The 24,456-nt window shown below is 36.4% G+C and overlaps 1 protein-coding gene across 1 annotated transcript in view; it reads left to right on the top strand.

The window, feature by feature from the left end:
- Positions 1 to 13,221: 13,221 nt before the first annotated feature.
- The window catches only part of EIF3H (eukaryotic translation initiation factor 3 subunit H), an 85,731-nt gene continuing 74,496 nt past the window's right edge, over positions 13,222 to 24,456 (top strand). Inside the window, exon 1 of the mRNA XM_059043591.2 lies at positions 13,222 to 13,442. Coding sequence (XP_058899574.1) covers positions 13,311 to 13,442 — 132 coding nt within the window. The 5' untranslated portion in view covers positions 13,222 to 13,310. The remainder of the gene's footprint in view (positions 13,443 to 24,456) is intronic.

Below are 24,456 nucleotides of genomic sequence, written 5' to 3'. Positions count from 1 at the left end.
TAATAATCAGTGAAAATATTGAGCCTTAATATGTCCTAGGCACTGTTCTAGGTAATATACCTTATATTTTCCCCTTTAATGTTAATAATTCTCAAATGAGGGAAGAAAGCGACCAAAGTATATTGGGCGACTATTGATTGGGCAGGTTTGTAGTGATTGCCTTCCTATAAAGAAGTTAACCACGTTTACTAAGGGCACGAGGTTCTTTAGTGTCAGAACTATCACTGGAACTCAGGTCGCCTGCCTGAAGTTCAAATATTCTTGCACTCCCCCTCACCTCCCGCACACATTCCCGCCATAGGACCACTCCCACTGAAAAGCCAAATGTCAGGGCAAAAAGTCCCCATCGTTTTGCATTTCCTCTTCTCCTGGAGACCATCCTAAATCACTCGCAAGGAGTGTTTCCGGAGGACTTATTCAAGAGCTTGGTTTTCCAAGAGTCAGTGTGCCTAAACTAGAGTGCTACTTCTGCCCCTCACCCAAGCCATTTGACCTTGAGCAACTCCCCAAGAAACCTGCGTTCAGCTTCCTCACTGTCAAATAGGTTGGCAGGACTAGATGACTTCTAAGAACGCTTTTAATGTCTATAGTCTCTGAGGTAGGAGAACGACATACTTGGCTACTAACAGGGAGGTACAAAGCTGACCGAAAGTTTAGAAATAACTTGGTCAACTTGCTTAATGAGAGAGTAAATCTGAAAATTTTGAGTTCCCCCGAGGCTAACTGCCACATATCCACTTCAATTCTAGGCAAAATAACCAAAGAATGGGGAGTATGGAATTTTGCATTTTTTCTTCTGGCCTGGAATCTGTCCCAGATCTCGTTTTAGCTAAAGACTGAGAGAAAGAACCATAGGTTTATGAAATTGGAACCAAAATCTTCTATAATGTTAACCCTGTATTGATTCACAGCACAACATCACTTAGATGACTGCTTTCATTTAACTGAAAATAAATTTAGGAATTGGAAGCCATGAAGAGTTATTGTAGGATTGGATTCATGGTTCTTGAGTATAATTGCTCATGACCTTCCAATCTGAATAGTCTCTTTATCCCTGTGTGCCAACACCCCACTCCGACTATAATCCCACCGAAGACAGAAAATATACTATCCCAGCCTTGCAAAACAGTTAAAACAGTTTGAAAAACAGGCTCACAGATTTATTTACCAGCTCCATCCTGTTAGCCACGTTTCACTACTAAGAAAAATGAGGTTCAGGACTAGGGATTTGAGTCATACTCTAGTTTTGTTTTGTTTTTTAATTTACTAGGCTGTAGCATTTTTTTCAAGCTCTATGTATATGACAGTGCTATTTACACAACTGACCCTTATTTCACAAATAAGAAGACAGGCTATACTGCTGATTATCAAGTTTAAAACAGAATTTTCTGTTACAGCAGTGTTTCTCAAAACATGATCCTGGGACATGCAGAAAAGTTATTAGTGTGCTTGTTTAATATGCCCATTTCTGATTCAAAACAAGTACTGAGGGAGAGGGATACTAATCAGAGAGGAAGTGACATTTATTACAATATCCCCAAGTCATTTATTATGCATATTGGTGTTCCAGAAGGACTGTCTGCAGTAAAGCATCACTGTTTACCCAATGGGACATTTTCATTAAACGGTCCACTGAATACGTTTTGGCCTGATGCCAAATGACCTAGTAGTGGAATATCAATATTTGGCCACAACAAAGGCAGAAGCCAAATATTGCCATTATTGGAGAAACTATTTGGATATAAGTTTAAATCTGAAATTTTACTTTGAAAATTATTATAATATTATTAAAAATTTTTAATAGTCATTGAAAAATTTTTTGAGCTTAAAGTGCAGGAACAGTAATGTCTCAGCATTGCTAACTGCTATTTTTTTCCTCAGGTCAGTACACTGGATATTTTCCAGGCCAAATAGACATTCAGTTGAGGTAGGGGATTAATTTATTTTTCTTTATTTTTTCATACTCTTTATTACATCTGGATCAAATATAATTTATAATATGATGTTGTTGTACATGATTTTGAAGTTCTTTCTTCATGAAATTTTGATGAAGCCAAGTTGACCTGAAAATGATTTATTCCTGCAAGGTATGACTAATTCCCAAACAAGAATTTTCATGAAAGATTCATGTCCTAAATGGAATTAAATAGGTAAATATTAAATACAATTCATAAAGGTTATTTTGTTTAATTTCATAAATACTAGTATACCAAATAATTCAGCAAAGATATCTATTGTGATATTATTCTGCCTTATATTCATATTTAAATATTTATAAATATTTGTTAACATCCATTAGCTCCAAAGGAATACAACGTTTTGCCTCATGTTATCCAGCTAACGTATGCCTTAAATAAATAATTTAAAACAACTTAGGTAAACTGGTTTGTATTGAGGGCTTATTAGTCCTTCACTAAGATCCCCTAGGATAAACTCTCATCTGGGACTTGCTTACTGTGAGTTTATATATATATAGGGGAAGGTGTTATGAAGGTTGGTTCTGGAGGCTGCCACGTTTTTAAAAAACATCCTTACGGTTTTCAAATTACAAAAATAACACATGCCTGTTATAACAAGAGGAACAAAGGAACAACACAGGACATTCATCTCCTCTTCCTTGCCCAAATAACACATGTTAATCTACTGTGTAACTTCTGTAATTTTTTAATATTCATATACTTATTTGCCTACATATATGCATACATATGTATGCACTCTATGTTATTCAAAGATAGAATCATATTTTATCACTTCTGTACATTTTGCTTTTCTTACCCAACAATCCTTGTGGAAATCCTCTCCACACATACTCCAAGTCAATTGGCATAGTTCTTATTCATTATTTTTAATGGCTGCATGAAATTTCCCACAAAATCACCACATTTAACATAATGACAGTGACACAGACTGTAAATTGACGCTCAATATCTCTCTCTTCTCTTTAGTAATAGGATCCTGATTTTATTCTGGACAATAGTGTGCCCAGAAAAGAGAATCCATTTCCCAGCCTTCTGTGCAGTCAAGTACAGTCATACGATTAAGTTTTAGCCAAGGGTATGTAAGTATAAGTGTGACAAGGGAAAAGCTGCTTAAAGGAACTTAACTTGGTGATGGGCACTTTTGTTTTTTTTCCCACTGCCTTTCTAACCACTCCCTGTAATTTGGATGTGATGAAGGTAGAACCCTAGCAGCGTATTTTAGACCAAGAAGTAAACTTGAGGATGGAGGCCATGTGCTAAGCTAGCAAAGTAGATAACAGAAGCAGCCTGGGCCATCAATGACTATGAAACTACCTTTCCAAATCTAGACTTTCTACCTCTGGCCTTGTTTTACGTGAGAAGAAAAATAAACTTCTATTTTAGTTTAAAAAAATTATTTTCTTTTCATTTTTTGAGACTATTTTTTTTAGAGCAGTATTAGGTTTACAACAAAACTGAAAAGAAGATATAGAGACTCCCCACGTAGCCCCTGCCTCCACACATGCAGAGCCTCCCCCATTATCAACATCACTCAGGACTTCCCTGGTGGTGCAGTGGTTAAGAATCCGCCTGCCACTGCAGGGGAAACGGGTTCGAGCCCTGGTCCGGGAGGATCCCACGTGCCGTGGAGCTACTGAACCCACATGCCACAACTATTGAAGCCCGTGCACCTACAGCCTGTGCTCTGCAACAAGAGAAGCCACTGCAATGAGAAGCCCGCACGTAGACCCCGCTTGCTGCAACTAGAGAAAGCCCATGTGCAGCAACGAAGAGCCAATGCAGCCATAAATAAATAAATTCATTAAAAAAGAAATCACTCACCAGAATGGTACATTTTTTTCAACCAAGAAGGAACCTACTTTGATAAATCGTTTCTTTTATATGCAGCCAAACCCAATCTTAATTGACAGAATATGTTAAAACTACTTGCCAGAATTAGAGAATTTTATATTGGCAGATGTTTTTGATAAAAGTTTGATGTTGGTTAGTGTTTGCCAATACAATTACCCTTTCTCTGAACAGCTTCAAAATCCTAGTTTATAAGTTTTCTGTGAAAGGTAAAAGACTTTTTCAAAGTAAAATAAACTAAATCCTTTTTACATACTATAGAAGTTACCTTGACATTTGTTTCTTTTGAACGTATAAACAATTTGATTTGAACTGAGAATGTCAGTGGAATATATCTCCTGTTTGGAAAAGTTAGTTAAATATGAAGAACCCCAGCTGCTTGGGCAAGAAACATCAAGGAAATGTTAGTGTCACCCAGTTGTCAATCAAAGAAAGCGAGCAGAATTTCTGTCTGTTGGCCCAGCTAGTACCAGTGGGCTCTTCCTTAAATGACAACGGAGAAACTGTCTCTTGGAAAAAAATTTCAAGGGATTGCTCCTTGTCAAGGATATTTCTGAACAAGACAGTGATCAGGAAGTAGTTCACCATTGGTTATCAGATGACAGTTGTCAGGTGGCTGGAAAATTAGACTAGCAAATTCGCTCGCTAAATAGTTTATTTGAATGATTTTATACAGAGAACAAATCGTGCCATGTGAGGTAAGTTGAAAGGAATTCATTATTTCACAATAGATCTGAATAGTGCTCTCCATTTTTTTTTTAACTACAAAATGTTCAGTGGCATTAATTAAAGTAGTAAAAACATACAATGGTAGAGAAAATGAAAAGTTAAGAAGCGGTAGCAATGTGCAAAATGTTTTACTTTGATACATACATAACAAACTGCCCTTTGAAATTTAATTAAATCATAACTGAAACTGGTAGAGAAGTTCATACTGTATGGGGTCATTCATTTTTAACCTATCAAAGCATTCTTAGAAGATTAATGAATCCTTATAAAATTACTCTAAGTAAGAAAATATTATTACTGTTACTTAAAGGAGTCTAAAGATTGAGAATTATGTCCGATTACGGCATTAAACGAGTTCCTAAAAACACTATTTATTTATATTGAACAAAAAGTTGAACACAACCCTTTCACTCATGGTTTCGTATATATTTTTAAGCAGCAGGAGGACCTCAGGGCAGAAACTGAACTTCTGGTGGTAAGGCTTTCAATAATTTAGTAGAATATTATTTCAAAGTCTTGTATTTATAATTGAATTACACCAATACAAGGTATTAGTTACATGATATTATACCAAATAAAAGTCGCTCTTAGAATCTGTGCAAATGTTTTCAATGTGAGATCACTTTCTTTTAATATTAGTTGATAAATCATACATCAAAATAGTGGGATGAGAAGATGAAATGTCATTTTAAAAATTATTATTATTTTAGCAAACATATAGAAAATACCTACATGCTGAGTCGTAGGTATAAATGAATATTATTTTCTTTTTATTGGCTCTCTCTTTACCATCTGTATTGTGACTTTTCATAATTTTGAACAAATCACTTAGTTCTTCAAAGTATAACCTCACATGGTACGTATGTACACAGAAGAAGACATATGACTTAAATTGATCCCAGACTAAAGAGAAAGACTTTTTCCCCATGGTTAGGGGGAGAGTTTATCTTTTTCTTACAATAAACATTAAAAAAGAAGCACATTGTGTTCTTTGCTACTGGCAGCTATTTTGAGGTTATAGGGGTAGCTAGTCAGTTTGTGGACAGAACCAACACACAATAAAAGACAGAGTCAAGAACTAGAGTCTTTATGCTGCTTCATTTGGAGTCTGCCCCCTTCTAGACATTTAGTTATGTGATAGAATACATTTCCTTCTTGTTTAAAATAATTTAAATTGTTTTTTGTTTACTTTTTTTTGGTTGCTTGTAACCCAAAGCATCCTAACTGATGGAATATTTGTTAAATCTATGCAACAAAATGTACTTTTAAAGGGAAAATGATAATATTACCTGTATAATATTTTGCCTTAAAGAAATTTAAGATGTTCTGCATATGTTCTTGTTTTATCCTAGACACCATTGTGAAGAGGCTGGGATGCAAAGTTAAGTGTTGCTGTTAGCTGCTTTCAACTATCTCCCAAAGGCATCTTTTCCATTCTAGTTAAATATTAAGGAAAGCGTTTAGTGATGTAAGCCAAATGATTTCTTTTGGCCAAGTGAGTATTTGTGGACTTCTAAAGAGTTTATGAACTTAATTCAGAACTTCAGTTTTGCCCTATTTATATGTTGTTTCTTCTGGATTTGCTTATGTCTAATTTTTGTGTCCCAGGCCTTGTTCATGACCTGTGATGGCAAGGCATATTCTTTTGGAGAGGAGGAGATAGAACGGCTCTTGCCCTTTCCTCTCGTTTCCACAGAGTAGGGAGTTTCTGATCCCCTCCTTATGAGTGAATAGTATTGAAAGGTAGGCTTCCTGTTTCTCTCTATACCTGGTTACTTATGACTCCCTAACAATGGAGTGACTAATCTGATGTTTGGGGAGATCCTGTCACCATGCCATAATGGTATCTCCTTCTCAAGGGGAAAACAAGATCTTTGTGTTCCTTTCCTAGAAAATAATCTACAAAGAAGAGATAAGAACATACACCCCTTACAGGCTTTCATTGAAAATTTCATTGAAAAATGGTGCTTCCTTGATTCCCTTGTTTCTAATGGGTACTAAAGCAGAACTATTCCTCGGTTGTGTGTCGTGAATGTGTGGTTACTTTCCAGAGGGACAGTACATAGAAAGGTCATATGACTTTCTACCCTCTTCCTTCATACCAAGGCTAGAACCGATGCTAAGTTGGTCCTACAGAGGTTGCCTGCCAACCCTGAACTCAACTCAGACTGTCAAGATGTCCAGAGGAAACTTGCCTTCCATAGAGGTCTGGAAGAAAGCAACAACTGAATAGGAATAAACTGACATTAAAAAAAAATCCTTTGGCTCATCTGAATACTGAATAGGAATAAAGTGACATTCAAAAAAATCCTTTGGCTCATCTTTGGTATCTTGACTCTTCTATTTTATTGCATTGAAAGGGATTTAGGTAAATCTTAGCCAAGTGCAGGAAAACAGCTCTAGTACTGGCTGGGTCTAAGGCATGGACTGGTCACAGTCTGACATTCACTGGGCTGTGTTTTCCGAATGGGTTGAGTTACTATGCCACAAAAGCAGAACTAGTCAGACTGTTTATTTTTTCATTTTTTCGCTCAGGCATGGCAGGCTATCCTTTGCTTCCTGTCCTCATGCGGTAATCACCGTGGACAGGGCCCACAGCTTGCTTTGGAAGGTCTTTACCGTCCTCTCTCTTTTTGCCTCTGACTAAATTTGAAATAGTTCCAGCAAATAGAGAAGTATGCTAAAAACTTTAGCTCCAGTGACAGAGAGAATGAAGAACATATTACTGGGAATACAGGATAAATTTATTTTATCCACTATATGAATATCCACAGTGAAATTAATAACCACAACATCAAAACTGCCTTTTGGAAGGCGGCTAAAGTACAATTTAATGGTTGTGAGCAATCTTCTTTGGGTGATCCAATATATTCAGTATTCTGTTATTTAATTTCTTCTGCATGTTTGCAGGCTTACTTTACTCTAGGATCTTGAAGAGGAAGTTTAGTTTATTGATTTGAGATAAATCCTCTTTTATAATGTATACATTTAGCTATAAACTTTCCCTCAGTACTGACGCAGCTGTGTTCCACAAATTTTGACATTTTACATTTACATATGCATTCAGTTTACTGTGTGTGTTTTAAAATTTCTCCTAAGACGTCCTGTTTGATCCACGGGCTATTGGAAGCATGTTGTATAGTTTTGAAGTATTTGGAAAATTTTCTGTTACTTTTATATTTTGATTTCTAGTTTGAATCCATTGTGGTTGCTGAACATACTCTGAATGATTTCAGTTACCTTAAATTTGTCAAGGTTGGTTTATGACTCAGGATATGATCTCTGTGTTCCATGGGGATTGGACAAGAATGTGTATTTTGTTGCTGTTGGGTGGAATGTTTTATAAATATTGATTAGATCCTGTTGATTGATGGCATTGCTAAATTCCTTTATATCCTTGATGATTTTCTCTCTAGTTGTTCTATCAGTTGTTAAGAGAGGAGAGTTGACATCTCTAACTATGACTGTGGGTGTGTCTATTTGTCCTTTGAGCTCTATGAGTTTTTTCTCAACATAAGTTCAGCTTTGTTGCTAGGACATAACACATTTAGAATTGCTGTGTGTTTTTGGTGATTGACCATTTTATCATTATATATCTCCCACTGTCTCTGGTGATTATCTATGCTCTGAATTCTCTTTTATCTGATATTAATACAGCCAGTCCTTCTTCTTTTGATTGATGTTTGCATGATACATTTTTCCATCATTTTACATCAATGTGCCTATATCATTATATTTGAAATCAGTTTCTTTTAGACAGCCTATGCTTAGGTTGTTTTTATCCATTTTCCCAATAGTTGTATTTTAATAGATGTATTTAGAACATTTATATTAATCTAGTTATTGATATGTTTAGGCTTAAGACTGCCATTTCATTTTTTCCCCTATAATTCTCTGTTTTTATTTCTGTTTTCTTTTTATTGCATTCTTGTGGGTTATTTGAACATTCTCTAGAATTTCATATTGATTTCTCTATGGTGTTTTTGAGTGTCTCCCTTTGTAAAGCATTTTTAGTGGTTCCTCTAGGTATTATATTAGATAAAAATAACATCACAGTTTACTGTTGTCATTTAACCAGTTCAAGTGACTTATAGAAACCTGACCTTCCTATATGTCCCTTAACCAGCCATTATTTGCTTTAAGTGTTTCTTCTACGTATATTTAGAGCCACAGTAGGTAATGCTATAATTTTTGCTTTAACTCTCAAAAATAATGTAGAAAATTCAAGAGGAGAAGGAAAGTCTATTGTAATTACTCATATCTTTGTTTACTGTGTTCTTTCTTCCTTACGATGTTCCAAGTTTTATTCTTTTATTGCTTCTTTTCTTTTTAGAGAACTTCTTTCAGTCATTCTTTTAGGGTAGGTCTGCTGGTAACAAATTGTTTTAGTTTCCCTTCATCCAAGAATGTTTTGATTTCCTTTTTATTCCTGAAGGATATTTTTGGCTGGATATAGGTTTCTGGGTTGGTAATTCTTTCTTTTACTAGCTTGAAAATATTATGCAACTTCCTCTGGTCTCTGTGGTTTCTGATGAGAAATCCACTATAATCTAATAGTTTTTCTCTTATATCAATATAAGGTGCTTTTTTTTTTTTTTGCTTTCAAGATTTTTTCTTTGGTTTTCAGAAGTTTGACTGTTATATGTCTTGGTGTGAATTTCTTTGGATGTATCCTGTTTGGCATTCACTCAAGCTTCTTGTTACTGTAGGTTATGACTTTTCCCCTATTGGGGAAGTTTTTATTCATTATTTCTTCGAATACCTTTTAACCCCTGCTCTCTTTCTTTTGTTTTTGTGAGACGTCAATGACAGGGTTGTTAGATATGTATTTTTTATAGTTCCAAAGACCTCTGAGTCTCTGTTCATTTTTTGTTCCAGTCTCCTTTTTCTAAGTTGTGGTAAAATATACATAACATAAAAATTTATATTTAAAACCCTTTTTTGAGTGAACAATTCAGTGCCATTAAGTATGTTCACATTGTTGTGCAACAATTACCAGTGTCCATCTCCAGAACTGTTCCATTATCCCAAATTGAAACCCTGCACCCATTAAACAGTAACTTCCTATTCCTCCCTCTTTCCAAGTCCTGGTAATTGCTATTCTACAAATTTCACTATTCTAGGTGCCTGATATAAATGGAATCATACAATATTTGTTCTTCTGTGTCTGGGTTATTTCGTTTAGCATACTGTTTTCAGGGTTCATCCTTGTTGAAAAGGTTCAGCATGTCTCTGACTTTCATTTATTTTTAAGGCTGAATTATATACCCTTGTATGTAAATACCACATTTTATCTATTCATTCATCTGTTGAAGAACATTTGAGTTGCTTCCACCTTTGGGCTATTATGAATAATGCTGCTATGACACTGGTGTACAAATATCTGTCTGAACCCTTGCTTTCAATACTTTTGGGTATATTCCTAGAAGTGAAATTGGTAATTCTATGATAATTTTTTGAGGAACCGCCGTACTGTTTCTCACAGTGGCTGTATCATTTTATATTCTGTCAATTTATGTACAGACTAGGTGATTTTTATCATTCTATCTCCAGGCCTCAGATTTTTTCCATTGTCCTTTCTTTTCTGCTGTTAAGCCCATCCATTGAGTTTTCTTATTTTTGCTTATTGTATTTTTTAAGTTCTAAATTTATGTTTCATTCTTATTTATATCTTTTATATCTTGGCTGAGACTTTAAATTTCTTTTCTGACACTCTTTTCATTTGTTTCAAGTGTGTTCGTAATTGTTTGTTGAAACATTATATGGTGACTGCTTTAAAATCCTTGTTGGATAATTCTAACATTTCTGTAATTCCAGTGCTGGCATCTATTTGTCTTTTTCATTCAGTTTGAGATCTTCCTGGTTCTTGATGTGATGATGAGTGATTTTTTAAAATTGAGACATAGACTTTTGGGTATTTTGATACAGAAATCTGGATCTTCCTTTTTTATTTTTTAAACTTTAAAAAAGTTGAAGTGGGCTTCCCTGGTGGCGCAGTGGTTGAGAATCCGCCTGCCGATGCAGGAGACACGGGTTCGTGCCCTGGTCCGGGAAGATCCCACATGCCGCGGAGCAACTAAGCCCGTGAGCCATGGCCGCTAGGCCTGCGTGTCCGGAGCCTGTGCTCCGCAACGGGAAAGGCCACAACAGTGAGAGGCCCGCATACCGCAAAAAAAAAAAAAAAAAAAAAAAAAAAAGTTGAAGTATAGTTGCTGTACAATATTATATAGGTTACAGGTATATAGTGATTCACAATTTTTAAAGGCTATACTCCATATATAGTATTATAAAATATTAGCTATATTCCCCATGTTGTACAATATATCCTTGTAGCTTATTTAATAACTAATAGTTTGTACCTCTAATTCCCCCACCCCTATTGGTCCTTTCCCCTTCCCTCTCCACACTGGTAAACACTTGTCCTCCAAGTCCATCCATTTTGCTGCAAATGGCAAAATTTCACTCTTTTTTATGGCCAAGTAGTACTCCATTATAAATACATACCAATTTTCCTTATCCATTCATCTGTTCTTGGACACTTAGGCTGCTTCCATATCTTGGCAGTTGTAAATAATGCTGCTATGAACATTGGGTTGCATGTATCTTTTTGAATTACTGTTTCTGTTTTTTTTCGGGTATATACCCAGGAGTGGAATTGCTGCGTCATATGGTAGCTCTATTTTTAGCTTTTTGAGAAGTCTTCATACTGTTTTCCACAGTGGCTGCACCAATTTACATTCCCACCAACAGTGTGTGCGGGCTCCCTTTTCTCCACATTCTCACCAACATTTGTTATTTGTGCAGAACACTGGATCTTGAGACATATGTTTTAGCTGGTTTCCTCTGACACAGCTCTGGCAATGGAAGGAGGAGGGAGTCCTTCTTATCACTGCCCTAGGAGGGTACAAATAGAAGTTTCACGTTCAGCCTCCATTGATTCCCTTGGGGGTAGGACTCATTCCTTGTTATTGCTGGAGGATGGGAGTTCCAGCTCCCACTACACGTGAACTTATACCTCCTGGATGGGAGGGGTAGTAATGCTTCATTACTGCTCTTCTTGTTTCCTTCACTGGCATTAGGAGTGGGTGGTCTCATTACCAGCTGCGGTGAAATCCTTAGTCTCCACTAGGCCTTCTTTGACATCACTCCATTGGGGGTTGGAGTGGGTTCCTTATTACTGTCTGGTGGGGGTGAAAGTTCAAGCTCCCCACATGGTCTCTACTGGCAGTGTGCAGAGAACAGACTTTTGTTGGAGTTTTTAAATCTGTGCCTGTTGATATTTTCAGGTGACTGGACTTCAGCTCCAAGTCTGGGATATATGTGGCAAATAGAAACTGGGAAATCACCACTGTGTTGCTCCTTGGGTCCCCATGTTCCTAACCAGTCTTTCTCCTTCTGTTCACCTTGCAGAGTCTTCTTATGTTTCCTTTATATATAATAGCCTGGGATTTTGTTGTACTTATAGGGAGGAATAGGAAAAAAATATTTCTACTTCATCTTCCCCAAAGAAGTCTGGATTTTGAATACATTTTTAATGTGGAGCCTACAGAAGTTTCCAATGAATCAGGGGTAGGGTGTGAAGGAAACAGAGGAGTCAAAGATGGCCCCAAGGGCTTTGTTCTTATCAACTAGAAGAATAACACTGTCATCAAATGACAGGGGGAAGACTGTGGGAAGAACATTTTTTTTGAGGGGAGGTGGTATTTGGGGTTAAGTTGGAGGTGCTTGTGGGACATTTAAGTGGAGATGTTGAATAGACAGATGGATATGCTGGTGTGGAGTTCAGTGGAGAGGTCTGGGGAAATATAAATTTGGGAATCGTCAGCATTGCATGATGAGCCTTGAGATAGGGAGTAAAGATAAGGGAATGAAGCTGTACAAGGACTGAACACTGCTGCTGTTCTTAAATTAATTTAATTAAAATAAATTAAAATTTAACTTTAATTTTAAAATTAGGGAAGGGTAAAGAAATCAGCCATGGTGACTGAGAAGAAAGGATCAGTCAGTGAGATAGGAAGGAAACTAGGAATCCAAATGAAGGAATGTCATTGCTTCTAGACCCTTTCTAGTTACGGTGATCATATCGATTGCCTGTTTAAAATTCTACTTCATTCTCACGCTCTCTCTCTTTCTCTCTCTCTGTACCTTTTGGCTCTGGGCTATTTCATGCAGAGGGCCCACATACATACAAGAACCCATGTAGTGTGTTTAGCATACATGACTGGAAAATCTTAGTAGGATATTTAAAAGAACAAAAATTGCAAAGAAATTTTAAACTGCAGTATGGCTCACCACTAATTAACAGAATGACGTTAGACAAATCACGTCTCAATTTCCTAACATGGGAGTTTGTATAGTTCTTCATAGTTTCCAAGATTGGAAATGGGTATTAATTTAAAAAATTAGAAGTGAAAGCATTTTTTTACGAATGGGACGCTACATAAATGCGAGCTATAATGCAGTTATGATCAACTGCCTAGTGGAGACCGACTAAACATAAGGTGCAAAACATTTTTAAAAGTCTATTTTTTCCTTTCTTAAAAGCGTTCTGTAAGCCGTAAACGCACAACGCGCACGTGCACCGGATTCCATTGCCGAAGAAGGCGACTGGAAGTGAGAAAGGAGGCGGAGCCTCCCCCAGCCTTTCCTAAGAGCTCCGCCTCTCGAACGCCAGCCTGCGCCTGACGTCACGTGAAGCGTGCACTTCCGCTTCCGGTTACTCACGTTTCTCTCTTTTCCTGTCCGGCTGGAAAGATGGCGTCCCGCAAAGAAGGCACCGGCTCTGCTGCCACCTCTTCCAGCTCTACCACCGGCGCTGCAGGGAAAGGCAAAGGCAAAGGGGGGTCCGGAGATTCAGCCGTGAAGCAAGTGCAGATAGATGGCTTGGTGAGTGGGGTTCCGTCTCGCCAGGCCCACGTGGGGAGCTCAGTTCTCAGCCCGGTTCCGCCAGACGTGCTTCCCGGTAGCCTCTCCTCTGGTCTTGCTGAGGCTGGGCCAAGGTTTTTCCCTAAAACCTTTCTTTATCTTCACTTTCTGCTCGGGAGACGCGGCCGCCTTCTCTGCCATCTGATGGGGGAGGTGAGGGCTGAGAAAGGGGACCTAGGCTAGGGTGTGTGTGTGACAGATTCTTGGGGTCTTGTTTTGAGATGCCTGGGAGAGGGTATTTGGAGAATGACTCTTCTGGGAGACAAGTAGGTGACGGAGGTGTCGAGAAGGATCTAGGACTGTAGGGCTTTTGGGAGGGGAGAGTAAACTTTATTGCTTCCCTGCTGGCATCTGACATCTAACTTCACAAGTGGAGATTTACTTTGTAGCCACTTTTGAGCCTGTGGTTCAGCGCTTACCTGAAACCACGTAATTGGCATAAATATCTTTTATGTTGGCTTCTCCTTTTCCCTATCTGTGAACATTGGAGTGCCTCAGGATTTGGGTTTAGGCTTCCTTCCACCTGGTCTCTGCTTGACAAAGTAGATGAAAACACAACTCTGGAGTCGGACTGCTTGGGTTGGAATCCAGCTCTAAAATTAGCTGAATTACAGTGGGCATGTTACTTAATCTCTTTGTGCTTGGTAAATTAAATGGTAAAACATGTTACCATTTAATTTTAGCTACTACTGTTATTATTTGTACAAGTTACAGTGGTAGACTTTCTTTAAGGCCCCTTTTCAAAGCTTTAAATATTATTTGTATTTTGATAACTCCTAGATTTATATTTCTTGCCAGACTTGGTTCTTGAATGTCACTCTTGTATATCCAGCTGCCTGCTTACTATCACTGTTTGGATATCTCATAGGTACTTCAAATTTAACGTGTCCAAAATAAAATTATTGACTCTCCCTCTCCTCCTTCTCTCCCACTCATTAATCTTACCTCAGTCTCTCCCATCTTAATAAATAGAACTACTAGCTCTCCGTTTGAGAAAGTCAAAACCTAGGGATTAATGTATGCATGTTCTTTTTTTTACCCTCAGCAAATTCTGTTTGTTTCACCTTCAAAATACATCAAATTCATCTGCTTCTCATTTCTATGCCACCAACCACATCCACTTACAATAAAATACAGACTTATTACACAGACTTCAGGGTCCTGCTACTCTTGTCTCTTTCTTCAAACTCACCTCATACTTCTAGGCTTCAGTCACAATGAGCTTTCAGAGTTTTGTTTTCTCGGCCTGAAATACTCTCTCAAATATTTTTCCTTCTCCGTGGCTTCTTTTGAGCCTTTAGGTATTGGCTTAAATGTCAGCATCTCAAGTAAGGCCTGGCCTAACAACCCGGTAAAAAATAGCCCCGTCCCCATCACTCTTCATACATCACCTTTATTTCCTTCGTAATATTTTCTACTGCCTGTAATTAATTGTCTTGTTTGCTTTCTTGTTTGTCTCCCCCACTGGAATGTAAGCTACTGAGGGCAGGCAGGGATTATGGTTTTTAACCTGTTCTATTCCCAAAACTGAACAGGTTAGTTGACATAGGTAGATAAACTGATGAATTTTGTACTGCTCCTGTTTCATGTCCCAATATCTTCTTTTATAAAGATTATTTTAATGGCATCTTGACTTGTTTTCTTAGCCTGCATACTTTTATTAAAACATTGAATTAATGTGAACGTTCAGACCTTGTTAACTTTCCTCTTGAAATTGTTTTTTTTCCCCCTCCTGGCCGCATTGCACAGCATGTGGGATCTTAGTTCCCCCGACCAGGGATTGAACCTGTGCCCCCTGCAGTGGGAGCTCAGAGTCGGAACCACTGGACTGCCAGGGAAGTCCCTTGAAATGTTTTTAGTGACTTTGCAATGAATTCAAGGCCCACCAAGATGTTGTCCTTGCTTTTGTATTACATTTATTTGCTACAATTTCCAAGCTTCTAGGTAGGAATGGTTCATTCCAGCTACACAGGACTAATTTGGTTAGCCTCATGTTTAATCACATTTGTTTCTAGTGTCTTGGTAATGGCCAAGGCCAATTTTTCTTCTTTTTTTCTTGAGCCTTTCCTTTCTAAGCTTTAGTCCTGTTTCATCAATTTTTTCTGTATCTTTAATGTTACCTTTCTCTTAACATGTGACCATCGTCAGACTTTCCCGTATTAAAATGTTCAGCCCTGTCTCTTTTTACTTAGTACTTTGTGTTCATTCTTAGTCCCCACTTTTTTTTCCTTGAAGTCAGTGGTTAAAGAATTTGTCTATATTCGTGGTCTTCCATACTTTTTTTTAACTCACTGCTACTAGAATCTGCCATCACCAAGTCCCTGACTTAGTTTTAAAAAAGGTCATTGGTAACATTATCAAAGAACTGTTAAAAAAAATCAGGATATATTATACATGCAAAATAGTGTCTGGAGTACATAATTTAAATAATCACAAAGTAAACAATTCACTTACCTGGCATTTAACTTGAGAAATAGAACATTATGAGTATCTTTGAAGTCCCTTCCCCTGTTTCATCCTTTTCTCCCGTCCCTTTTTCGAAACCTGTAATCACTCTTGTGAGCTTTGTTTCAGTGATTTCTTAGTTTTCTCTGTAGCTTCACCATACAGAGTATTCCCAATTTGTTTAGTTTGTTCTGTTTATATTAATAAAAAATGAAAATTAAATCATAGTATATGTTTGCCTGTCTCTTGAATCATATATATGCATATCTCATACCATGATTTTGAGATTATTCTGTTCTAGAGTGAGGAGCTATACTTCATTTTCATTACTATATAGCATTTCATTGTATGATTAGAACATAATTTTCTTCATCTAAATGTTAGTGGACAATTAGATGGCTTGTTTTCGTTGTGTGAAATGATATCTCTCAATAATCTTCATTGTGCATTTCAGTAGGCTTGTCAGTGTGTCTTTTGTTGTACATTGTGCAGAGTCAGTGCTCAGTGTATCCATCCTTGTAGAACGGATGAGTGAGTCTTCATTGTAGTCAAGTGGTCTCATTGTTCCTAGAGGAGATCAAGCTAATTCTTCCTATTGGACTTTTCTTGTAAAACTCACCTTGTTCCCCCAGAACCAAGCTGAATCTTACCTTTCTTATGCACATTATACTTTTGATATCCTCAAAGTATGGTCCAAGGACCAGCAAGACAAGCAGAATTGGCCTCGCCTGGTAGCTTGTTAGAAATACAGAAATATAGTATTTCGGAATTTTTCCTGATCTACTGTTTCAGGTAATTTGTAGCATATTAATGTTTGAGTAGTACTGCTCTGGGCCACATCAGTCTCTTCCTTTCTCTGAACTTTATGTGGTGACAGCTCGTGTTGCTCATCTTGGCGTGTAATCATATGCTGTTAATGAAAGGTTTACTGTATATTAAGGAGAGTCAGGAGGAGTACTAGTAGATATCCCTAAGTAGGGTAGTTTACCTGCCTTAGGTGGGCAAACCTGAATCCATCTGACTTTTTCATCTCAGGCTGCTTCCAAGGTTTGGATAACCCTGCAGATGTCCTGCGCATTGTTTCTTTCCCTTGAGGCGAGAAGGCTTGTTGAAATCCATTTCCTTTTTTAAAAAAACTTCATGACAGTGCTTGCTTCCTGTGTTTATGGCATATACACCATTGGTGACGAGCTATATTAGTGTTGTTCCTTGTAGCTTTGTGGGGATGATTGAAGGAGCTTAGCATACGTGGTATTTCACATGGAGATGATTTAATGAATAGTATTTCTGAACCTTAGTTTCTTCTGCTGTAATGTGAGGATAAGGCATGACCTTCCTACTATAATAAATAAAAGCTTAACATATAAAATTTCCTACTGATGTTTAATCATTGTCAATAACAGTTTTAGTAGCTGGGATTGATTTTAATAGTTGGTATTAGTTACAGTGGGATTCCAAACTGGATGCCTGACCAAGTAAATGGAATATAATGAGAAATTTAAACTGTAGTTATTGCAGTCTAGATGAAATGGCATATATCACTTCCCAAATGCCTGCTTCAACCTTAAAAAGTGTGGGCACAGTAAGTCTTTTACATCAGACGACTGGTTTTTTATCTTTTGCTTTCTTGTCACCTTTGGCTTCAACTAGCTCCTGTATAATTAGACGTTCTGATCTTATTATCCAGGATTGCATAAGTTTATCCAGATATTTTAGGCCTTGGCAACGTTTTTCTGGGCCTTTAGCACCGATATTGGGGAGAAAAGCCTCTATAAATCATTAGGCTTTGAAGAGGGTGTTTGCCAGTTCTTATTTTTGTGTTCAGATACTCTCACTTTTACTTTACCAAGTCTCCTTTAGATAGTTTTTTAGATAAAAGTTCCTGATTTTAGCACTACATGAAAACTTGGTTGCATTTGCTTTTCTCTGGAAAATTAGTTCATAATTTTGTTTTTGTAAAATATTTAAATTACGACACTTGGATATTATTTCATTTGGCAGGATATGGGAAAATATACTTAAAGAGAAAATAACTTTATCTTTTCCCCCTGCAAACTACTGTTTGTAGAAGATTGTTCTATCAAATGGTTACCTCCTGTAAAGATTAGGCTTGATAGCAAAGTATAGTATAATTTACATATCCATCTATTTGATGACAAACTGTACTTGTTTCATCAAAACCGAAGGGCTGAAGTGTGTACTGGTATATACCAGAGCCGTATTCTGGAGTTTTATTGATGTTGGTACCAAGCCCAAGCATATGAGAAAAAAAAAATGGATTTAGCAAAATAGTGGTAACTCAGTATTAACTTACTCAAAATATAAAACTTTTTTACTCTTTGAGTCTGAATATCAACTTATTTTGGCATAAAATTTTAAGGATTTATATTCCTCCCAAATAGTACCTAAATGCCACAGGTATTCATTGTATCTTGATGATTAATACGAAACATTTTTTTCTCAATACCTTTACCTTCTATCCCTGTCCCCAACTAGTTTCATTTGATATAAGTAGCAAATGTTTGTTTATTTATGGGATAGCAGTAATGTGCTAAAATTGGATGTTTTAGAAAACAAAAAATGGTATACATTCATAGTAAGGAAAATTTGGATAAATATAAAAAACACAAAGGAAATTAGTTTATAAGCTCATAACTTGAGGGTGGGTACACTGTTAAGAGTTCGGAATTTTCTTTTCTAGCGTTTCTCCAATGCTTTAATAAATATCTATAGTTGAAGTTAATGGGTTAAAGGTGGTTTTGCACGTTTTTAAGCGTATTAAGCATGTTGCCAAACTGCTCTCCAGAATATAGTTGTTTAGTTCAGTGTGCTTTCCCACTTAAAGAGTATAGAGTGCTGTTTCTTGACACCATTGCCACCTGAAAGTTATGGTTTCTAAAAATCTTAGTCTTTATTTTTAAAATTAAGTATGTATGTTAGTATGCTTGTTACAGTGATTCATCAATTCAGTAAATATTTCCTGTCTGATAGTGATAACACTCACAGATCTGCCTAAGTCACCCAGTCTTCTGGTATTATCTTTGATTGTTCCTTAGGGTTCCCCTTGGATTCTCTTAAAGTCACTTAGTAGCTGTGGTCCTAGAATGCAGAAACTCCTTGGAAAAATCCTCATTACACAAAATAAAATCAAACTTTACACCCTGACTTTTAAGATCCTCTTTACCTTTTGTTTATAGCCTCCAAATGAGAGCTTGTAGATATACTGTTTTCAAGTTTGGTTTAAGGGTAGCCTTTAAAACAAAACCAACATCTTTTTCTTTTGGGTAGAAGAAAACCCATTTTAGATTTTGTACAGAAATGCATAACTTTCAGTTTTGTTCTGAAGGACCTCTTGAGGATAAAGAAGGTGAATAATCACCTCCCCCTGGGATTATTGTGGTATACTTTTTAGGCTGGAAAGTTGAAGTGCTTTTACTTTATTAAACCTGTTTAATTAAACACAGCCATTTCTCTGGGTACACATGGTACACAAATCAAAATGCAAAAGGGAGTAGGTAGTGAAAAGAAACTCACTTTCTTTCCTATCTTCAACCACCCTCTTCTCAGGGGCAGTCACAGTTACTCTTCTTGAATGTTTCCTTCTGGACCTATTTTGGCAAGTATTGCCTCCTGTTAAGGAAGCAGAAACAAACTGTAATCGAAGCACCTAAAAATCACCTTAAGGCATTCTAATTAAGCAGTGGTTCATGCTTCTGAATATAATAAACTTACACTGTGTTGGGAAGCAGACAGCTCATAACAGCTTTGAAATTTTGTTTTGTGTGAGAGGGGAAATGGATTTTGTTCCACCTAAGCCTTTTACTTTAGGAAAATTATCTTCTAGCTATATGTGGGAAAATTTGCTTATTGGTTTTATATATTAAGTTGGTAAAGTAAAAATTTAATATTATAAGTTAAATATCCTCAGTTAACATTTAATTGAAATTATACATTTGTATGTTTGATTGCATCATTTTACTTTCTTGTGACTAATTTTTATGATGAGAGCAGAGCTATTCTGTTGAATTTCTTGAGGCTGCATTGTCCTTCCCCTTTCCCCAACAATTAATAGTTGATTTAACTTTAAAACTGTGGACCATCAATGAGCATTAGATCCAAGAGAATAATTATGAAATATGGTCTTTCAACTGCAATATTATAGAAGCGATATTAGTTAAGTGTGTTGGAACATTGTAACTAATCCCATATGTGTCAGGAGCAAAGTATCTTTTTTTTTTTTCTTATTGAAGTTACTTGAATTTCTTTCACATCAAAACTTAACGGCAGTGATTTAAATCCTATTTATTATTTGATTCAGCCAGTTATGAAATGGAACCCCATCCCACTTGATCCATAAAATGCGTTAAATTTAAGACTAATGCTGCTTTCTGTTTTTTGAATTTACATTTTGGCAGTAACTACCTTCTTTGTTCAGTGTTAGAAAAAATGATCCAGGCTTAACCAAATAAGAAAACTGCCAAGTTCACAGATCAGTCAGTGAGAGAAGCCAGAATTAAATGAAAGTCTAGATATTGACTTTACAGAATATGCTAAGGGGAGATTCTGTGGCATTACAGTTTCTTTAAGACTAAAATTCTCCTACAGTAATAGCTGTTCTTTGACGGTGATTGATGTGAGAAATTCAGGCTATGGACCTTACTTCCCAGAATCTACAAAACTGGAATAAAGCCAGCTAGGAATCATGCATCCTGTCTGACCTCTTCTGTCTGGCTAGCAACTGGTGCAGTTTGGGCTTTACCTTTTTATTTCAGACTTTTAAGAAACTCTTGTAGTGGATCTAGTCTTTATTTTTAGCAAGGATAATGATGTTTTTAAGGAAACTTACATCCATCCATCCATACACATATACACAATATTTTGAATAAATCAATTAATCAATTTACTCACACTCTTGACTTTTTCATGCAGGTTTAAAAAATCTTGTCCTGAAACCCTGTGGTATTGGTTGTTATAAGAGATAGGTCTAGGTACAGATGCCTGATAAAGTCTTAACAAAAATGGAAATTGGCGTTAGGTGGCTGATTTTTAATAAGTCATATTTATATCTTATAAGACTGAAAAAAATCTCTAAGGAATAAACTCTGAACATTCTGAGGAGACAAGGGTAAGTGCCATGAGGGTATCTGGCATATTCTAGTCACTCACTAAATATTTGTGGGATAGATAGATGGATGGATGAATGAAAGAGATTAGGTAAAATATTTATTGTAAAATAGTAGTTGTAATAGCAACTAATGTTTATTGAGGCTTTACTAGGCACAGTGTGATAGGTACTTTGGGTGGGTTATATTTTAATCCTTGTAACTGTGCTGTGAGAATAGATACTGACTGATTTATCTCCATAGGAGATAGGTGGTAAGGTAACCTGCTTAAGGCCACGGAGCTGGCGCTCAAGCTTAATTTTTAATTCTAGTACCCAGACTAAACTATGCTATATGGTTTTCCTGTTTGTACAGACCAGAGGTTCACATTTGTGTGTACTTGTAAGAATTAATTTTAAGCTTTTACTAAAGTTTTCTCTCTCACTTGAACATTATTTTTTTTCCACAAAAATAAAGATTAATTCTAGAGTTATCGCTCACTCGATAAATGTTTTACTGACTTACCCCTGTCTTACAGAGTATGTGATTCAAAGTGGAGTTCTGCTGCTGAAATGAGTTTGTTTTTACCCTTCTTAAAAATACAGAGTTCAGAATAGAATCAAAACTAAGAGAATAGTGGTCTGAGCCCAGCAAGTGCCTGTCCTCTCCTGTAGCAAGCGGGGGTTGGGGGGAAGCTATGGGTTTGATAGCTACACAGTTTAGAGTTCACATCTATTGAGAGAATGTTATATTTTGAGAGACTTCGTTATCAGTGACATAAATTAGGAAGTGTTTGATTATAAACTCTCAATGTTCCACTCCTGGAGTTGGGAGAGAACTGTACCTGCCTAACGTTACAGGTTCTATAAACCAGTGCTCATTAAGTGTGAACTGTTACTGGTCTGCCTGAGACAAGCACGGGGTTCAGACTGAGTCTTTAGAAACTTTGACAGCAGTTTAATATTGCTTTGTAGCCAAGCTTGTGACCCCTGGGCTTGTATTCTCTGTCTTTAAAAATACGTTTTCACTTTCTAGTAAGTAATTTTTATTCTTTGATTAAAATATTGGTCTGTGGTCGACAGGAGGAAAATGAGTTCTTTGCTGCTTGTAGTTTGAGAAGCACTGTTATAAATGATTTTTATGCCTATTATAGATAATAACATCTTTCTATAACGAGAGTCTAATAATATTTAGTAGAACCTACCTAAAATAATATTGTGATCACTAAATACCACTACTTTTACTTTTTTTATGATCAGGTTTAATGGTAAAACATTTTAATAATGTCAACATTTCTTATCTGTGAACTCTTACAAGATGAACAAATAGATTCAGTGTTTGTTTACCCCAGGTGCACAGTACAGGTTGCAACCTGAGATCAGTCCTTATGAGCTCAGCTTTATAAAAGAAGGTTAAAAATGATAGATGGTATAGTTCTAACAATTTGGAACTCCTTAGGTCCCAAATCATTTAAACTGGGCTTTCAACAGATCCTTTTTATGTGTCGTACAGAGACAGTGGGAAACCTGCTGCTTTTCCTGGTGAAGATTTATTGCCATAAGTTTGCACAAAGTTTGAATTGATATTTTGCTGATTTATAATTGGCTTAGGTTAGGCTTCTCTTAAACAGATCTCTCTGCTTGTTGAAAACCAGTCTGTGTATCTAGAAGTTACCTCTTTCACCTTGATGGTGCGTACACATGCATATTTTCTGGTAATTTTTGTATGTGTGCGGCGACATCTGTGAATTGAGTTGAAGAGTAACCGTATCAACAAGAGATTAGAATTTAAAGTCAGCAGGTGCTCAGGCTTATAGTGTGTGGATTTTTTCTTTTTCTTTTCCTTTCAGAGCCACTTAACCATGCTTCATTCAGTCCATATATTTTTTTAATGTACCCCAAAGAACATGCTAAAATCAAGATCTATTATGTCCACAACATTCTGTCAACTCAGGAGCACTGTCAAAAAAGGAAATTAAATTAGTTTGTTCTTCTTTGCGCAACTCCGTACAGTAAATTGCATTGATGGCTGTATTTTAAAATCATTTCCCTTAATTTTTCTTTATTTGATGTTTTTTGAATTAAAAACAAATACATGCCTATTAGCCCTAAGTAAATAATACCAAGATTCATAGAAGAAAAGGTATGTCCTTCCACACCATTCTTGTTCATAAAAACATAAATGCATAACTGCATGTATATAATACATTTTTATTACTACTTTTTAAAACTCTTGCGAACCCTTTGTGGGTCATGGGGCCTCTGGGAATCTGGCAAATGCCATGGACCTTTTTTTCCGAGAAAATGCCCTTAAGTATGTAGACACAAAATATTGCATTTGATTTTAAGAGGTTTTTATATCTCTTTAGGTTCATTGTGACCTTCAGGTTTGAATGTTTGCTTTTAGGGTTTATAGACTTGGAGAAGTATACTTGTTAATGTAGAATTTTGGGTAGTGTGGATATTTTTTAGCCATGTCTTTTTTTGGGGGTATGTGTGTTTGTTTGTAAACATGTAAACATCCAATTTCTGGTGAATTAGTTTTACATAAACAGATTTTTCTAGGTAACTGAAATTGTCTATTAATTATCTAATTAATCTCATTAAATTCTAAAATACTTGAAAAATTCTGAATGTTATACTTTGACTTCTAAAATAATAGATTTATTTTTGATTTATCTTGATTTATTTTTGATTACTTAGGCTTATTATAAACGAGTTATTTTAAACTTGAGTTTATATATACACATATAAAATATAAATAATGTCAGAATATAGCAATGGTTCTTAATCTAGTTCCTTGGGCCTTATAGCATTTCAGGGGATCTTTGAACTCTGAAATTGGGGATAAAATTTGGAGTGGGTACATACGAATTGTTTCTTTATCATATTGACATTTTAAAAGTACATACAGTTTTTTAAAGTTAAAGTATTATTTCTACACAATAAAACCCACTCATTTAAAATGTACAGTCTAATGAACTTTAGTAGTTGTAAATAATTATATAATGGAAACCACAGTTATACAATTATTTGTGACCTTCTGCCCTCAGTATCCTCCCCCTCACCTTGGCCCCAAGGCAACCACTTATCAGCCGTGGTTTTGCCTTTTCTAGAATTCCATATAAAGGAAGTCATATGGTACATAGCATTTTGTTGACTTCTTTCACTCAGTATAATGTTTTTGAGATTCCCTGTTGTTGTATTGATGCTTTGTTTCTTTTTAGTGCTGAGTAGTGTTCCATAGAATGGATAGCCTATTGCAGTTGTTCATCCACCTGTTTGGTAGACTTTTGGGTTGCTTCCAGGTTTTGGCTGTTATGAATAGTGCTACTGTGAACATTTGTGAACATATCTTTGTGTGAATATGTTTTTATTCTTCTTGGGTAAATTCTGAGGAGTAGGCATTTGGATCAGGTAGTAAGTTTA

The sequence above is a fragment of the Kogia breviceps genome, chromosome 17, assembly GCF_026419965.1.
Source record: "Kogia breviceps isolate mKogBre1 chromosome 17, mKogBre1 haplotype 1, whole genome shotgun sequence".
Taxonomy (NCBI): Eukaryota; Metazoa; Chordata; class Mammalia; order Artiodactyla; family Physeteridae; genus Kogia; species Kogia breviceps.
This window is presented reverse-complemented; position numbering and strand designations above follow the sequence as displayed.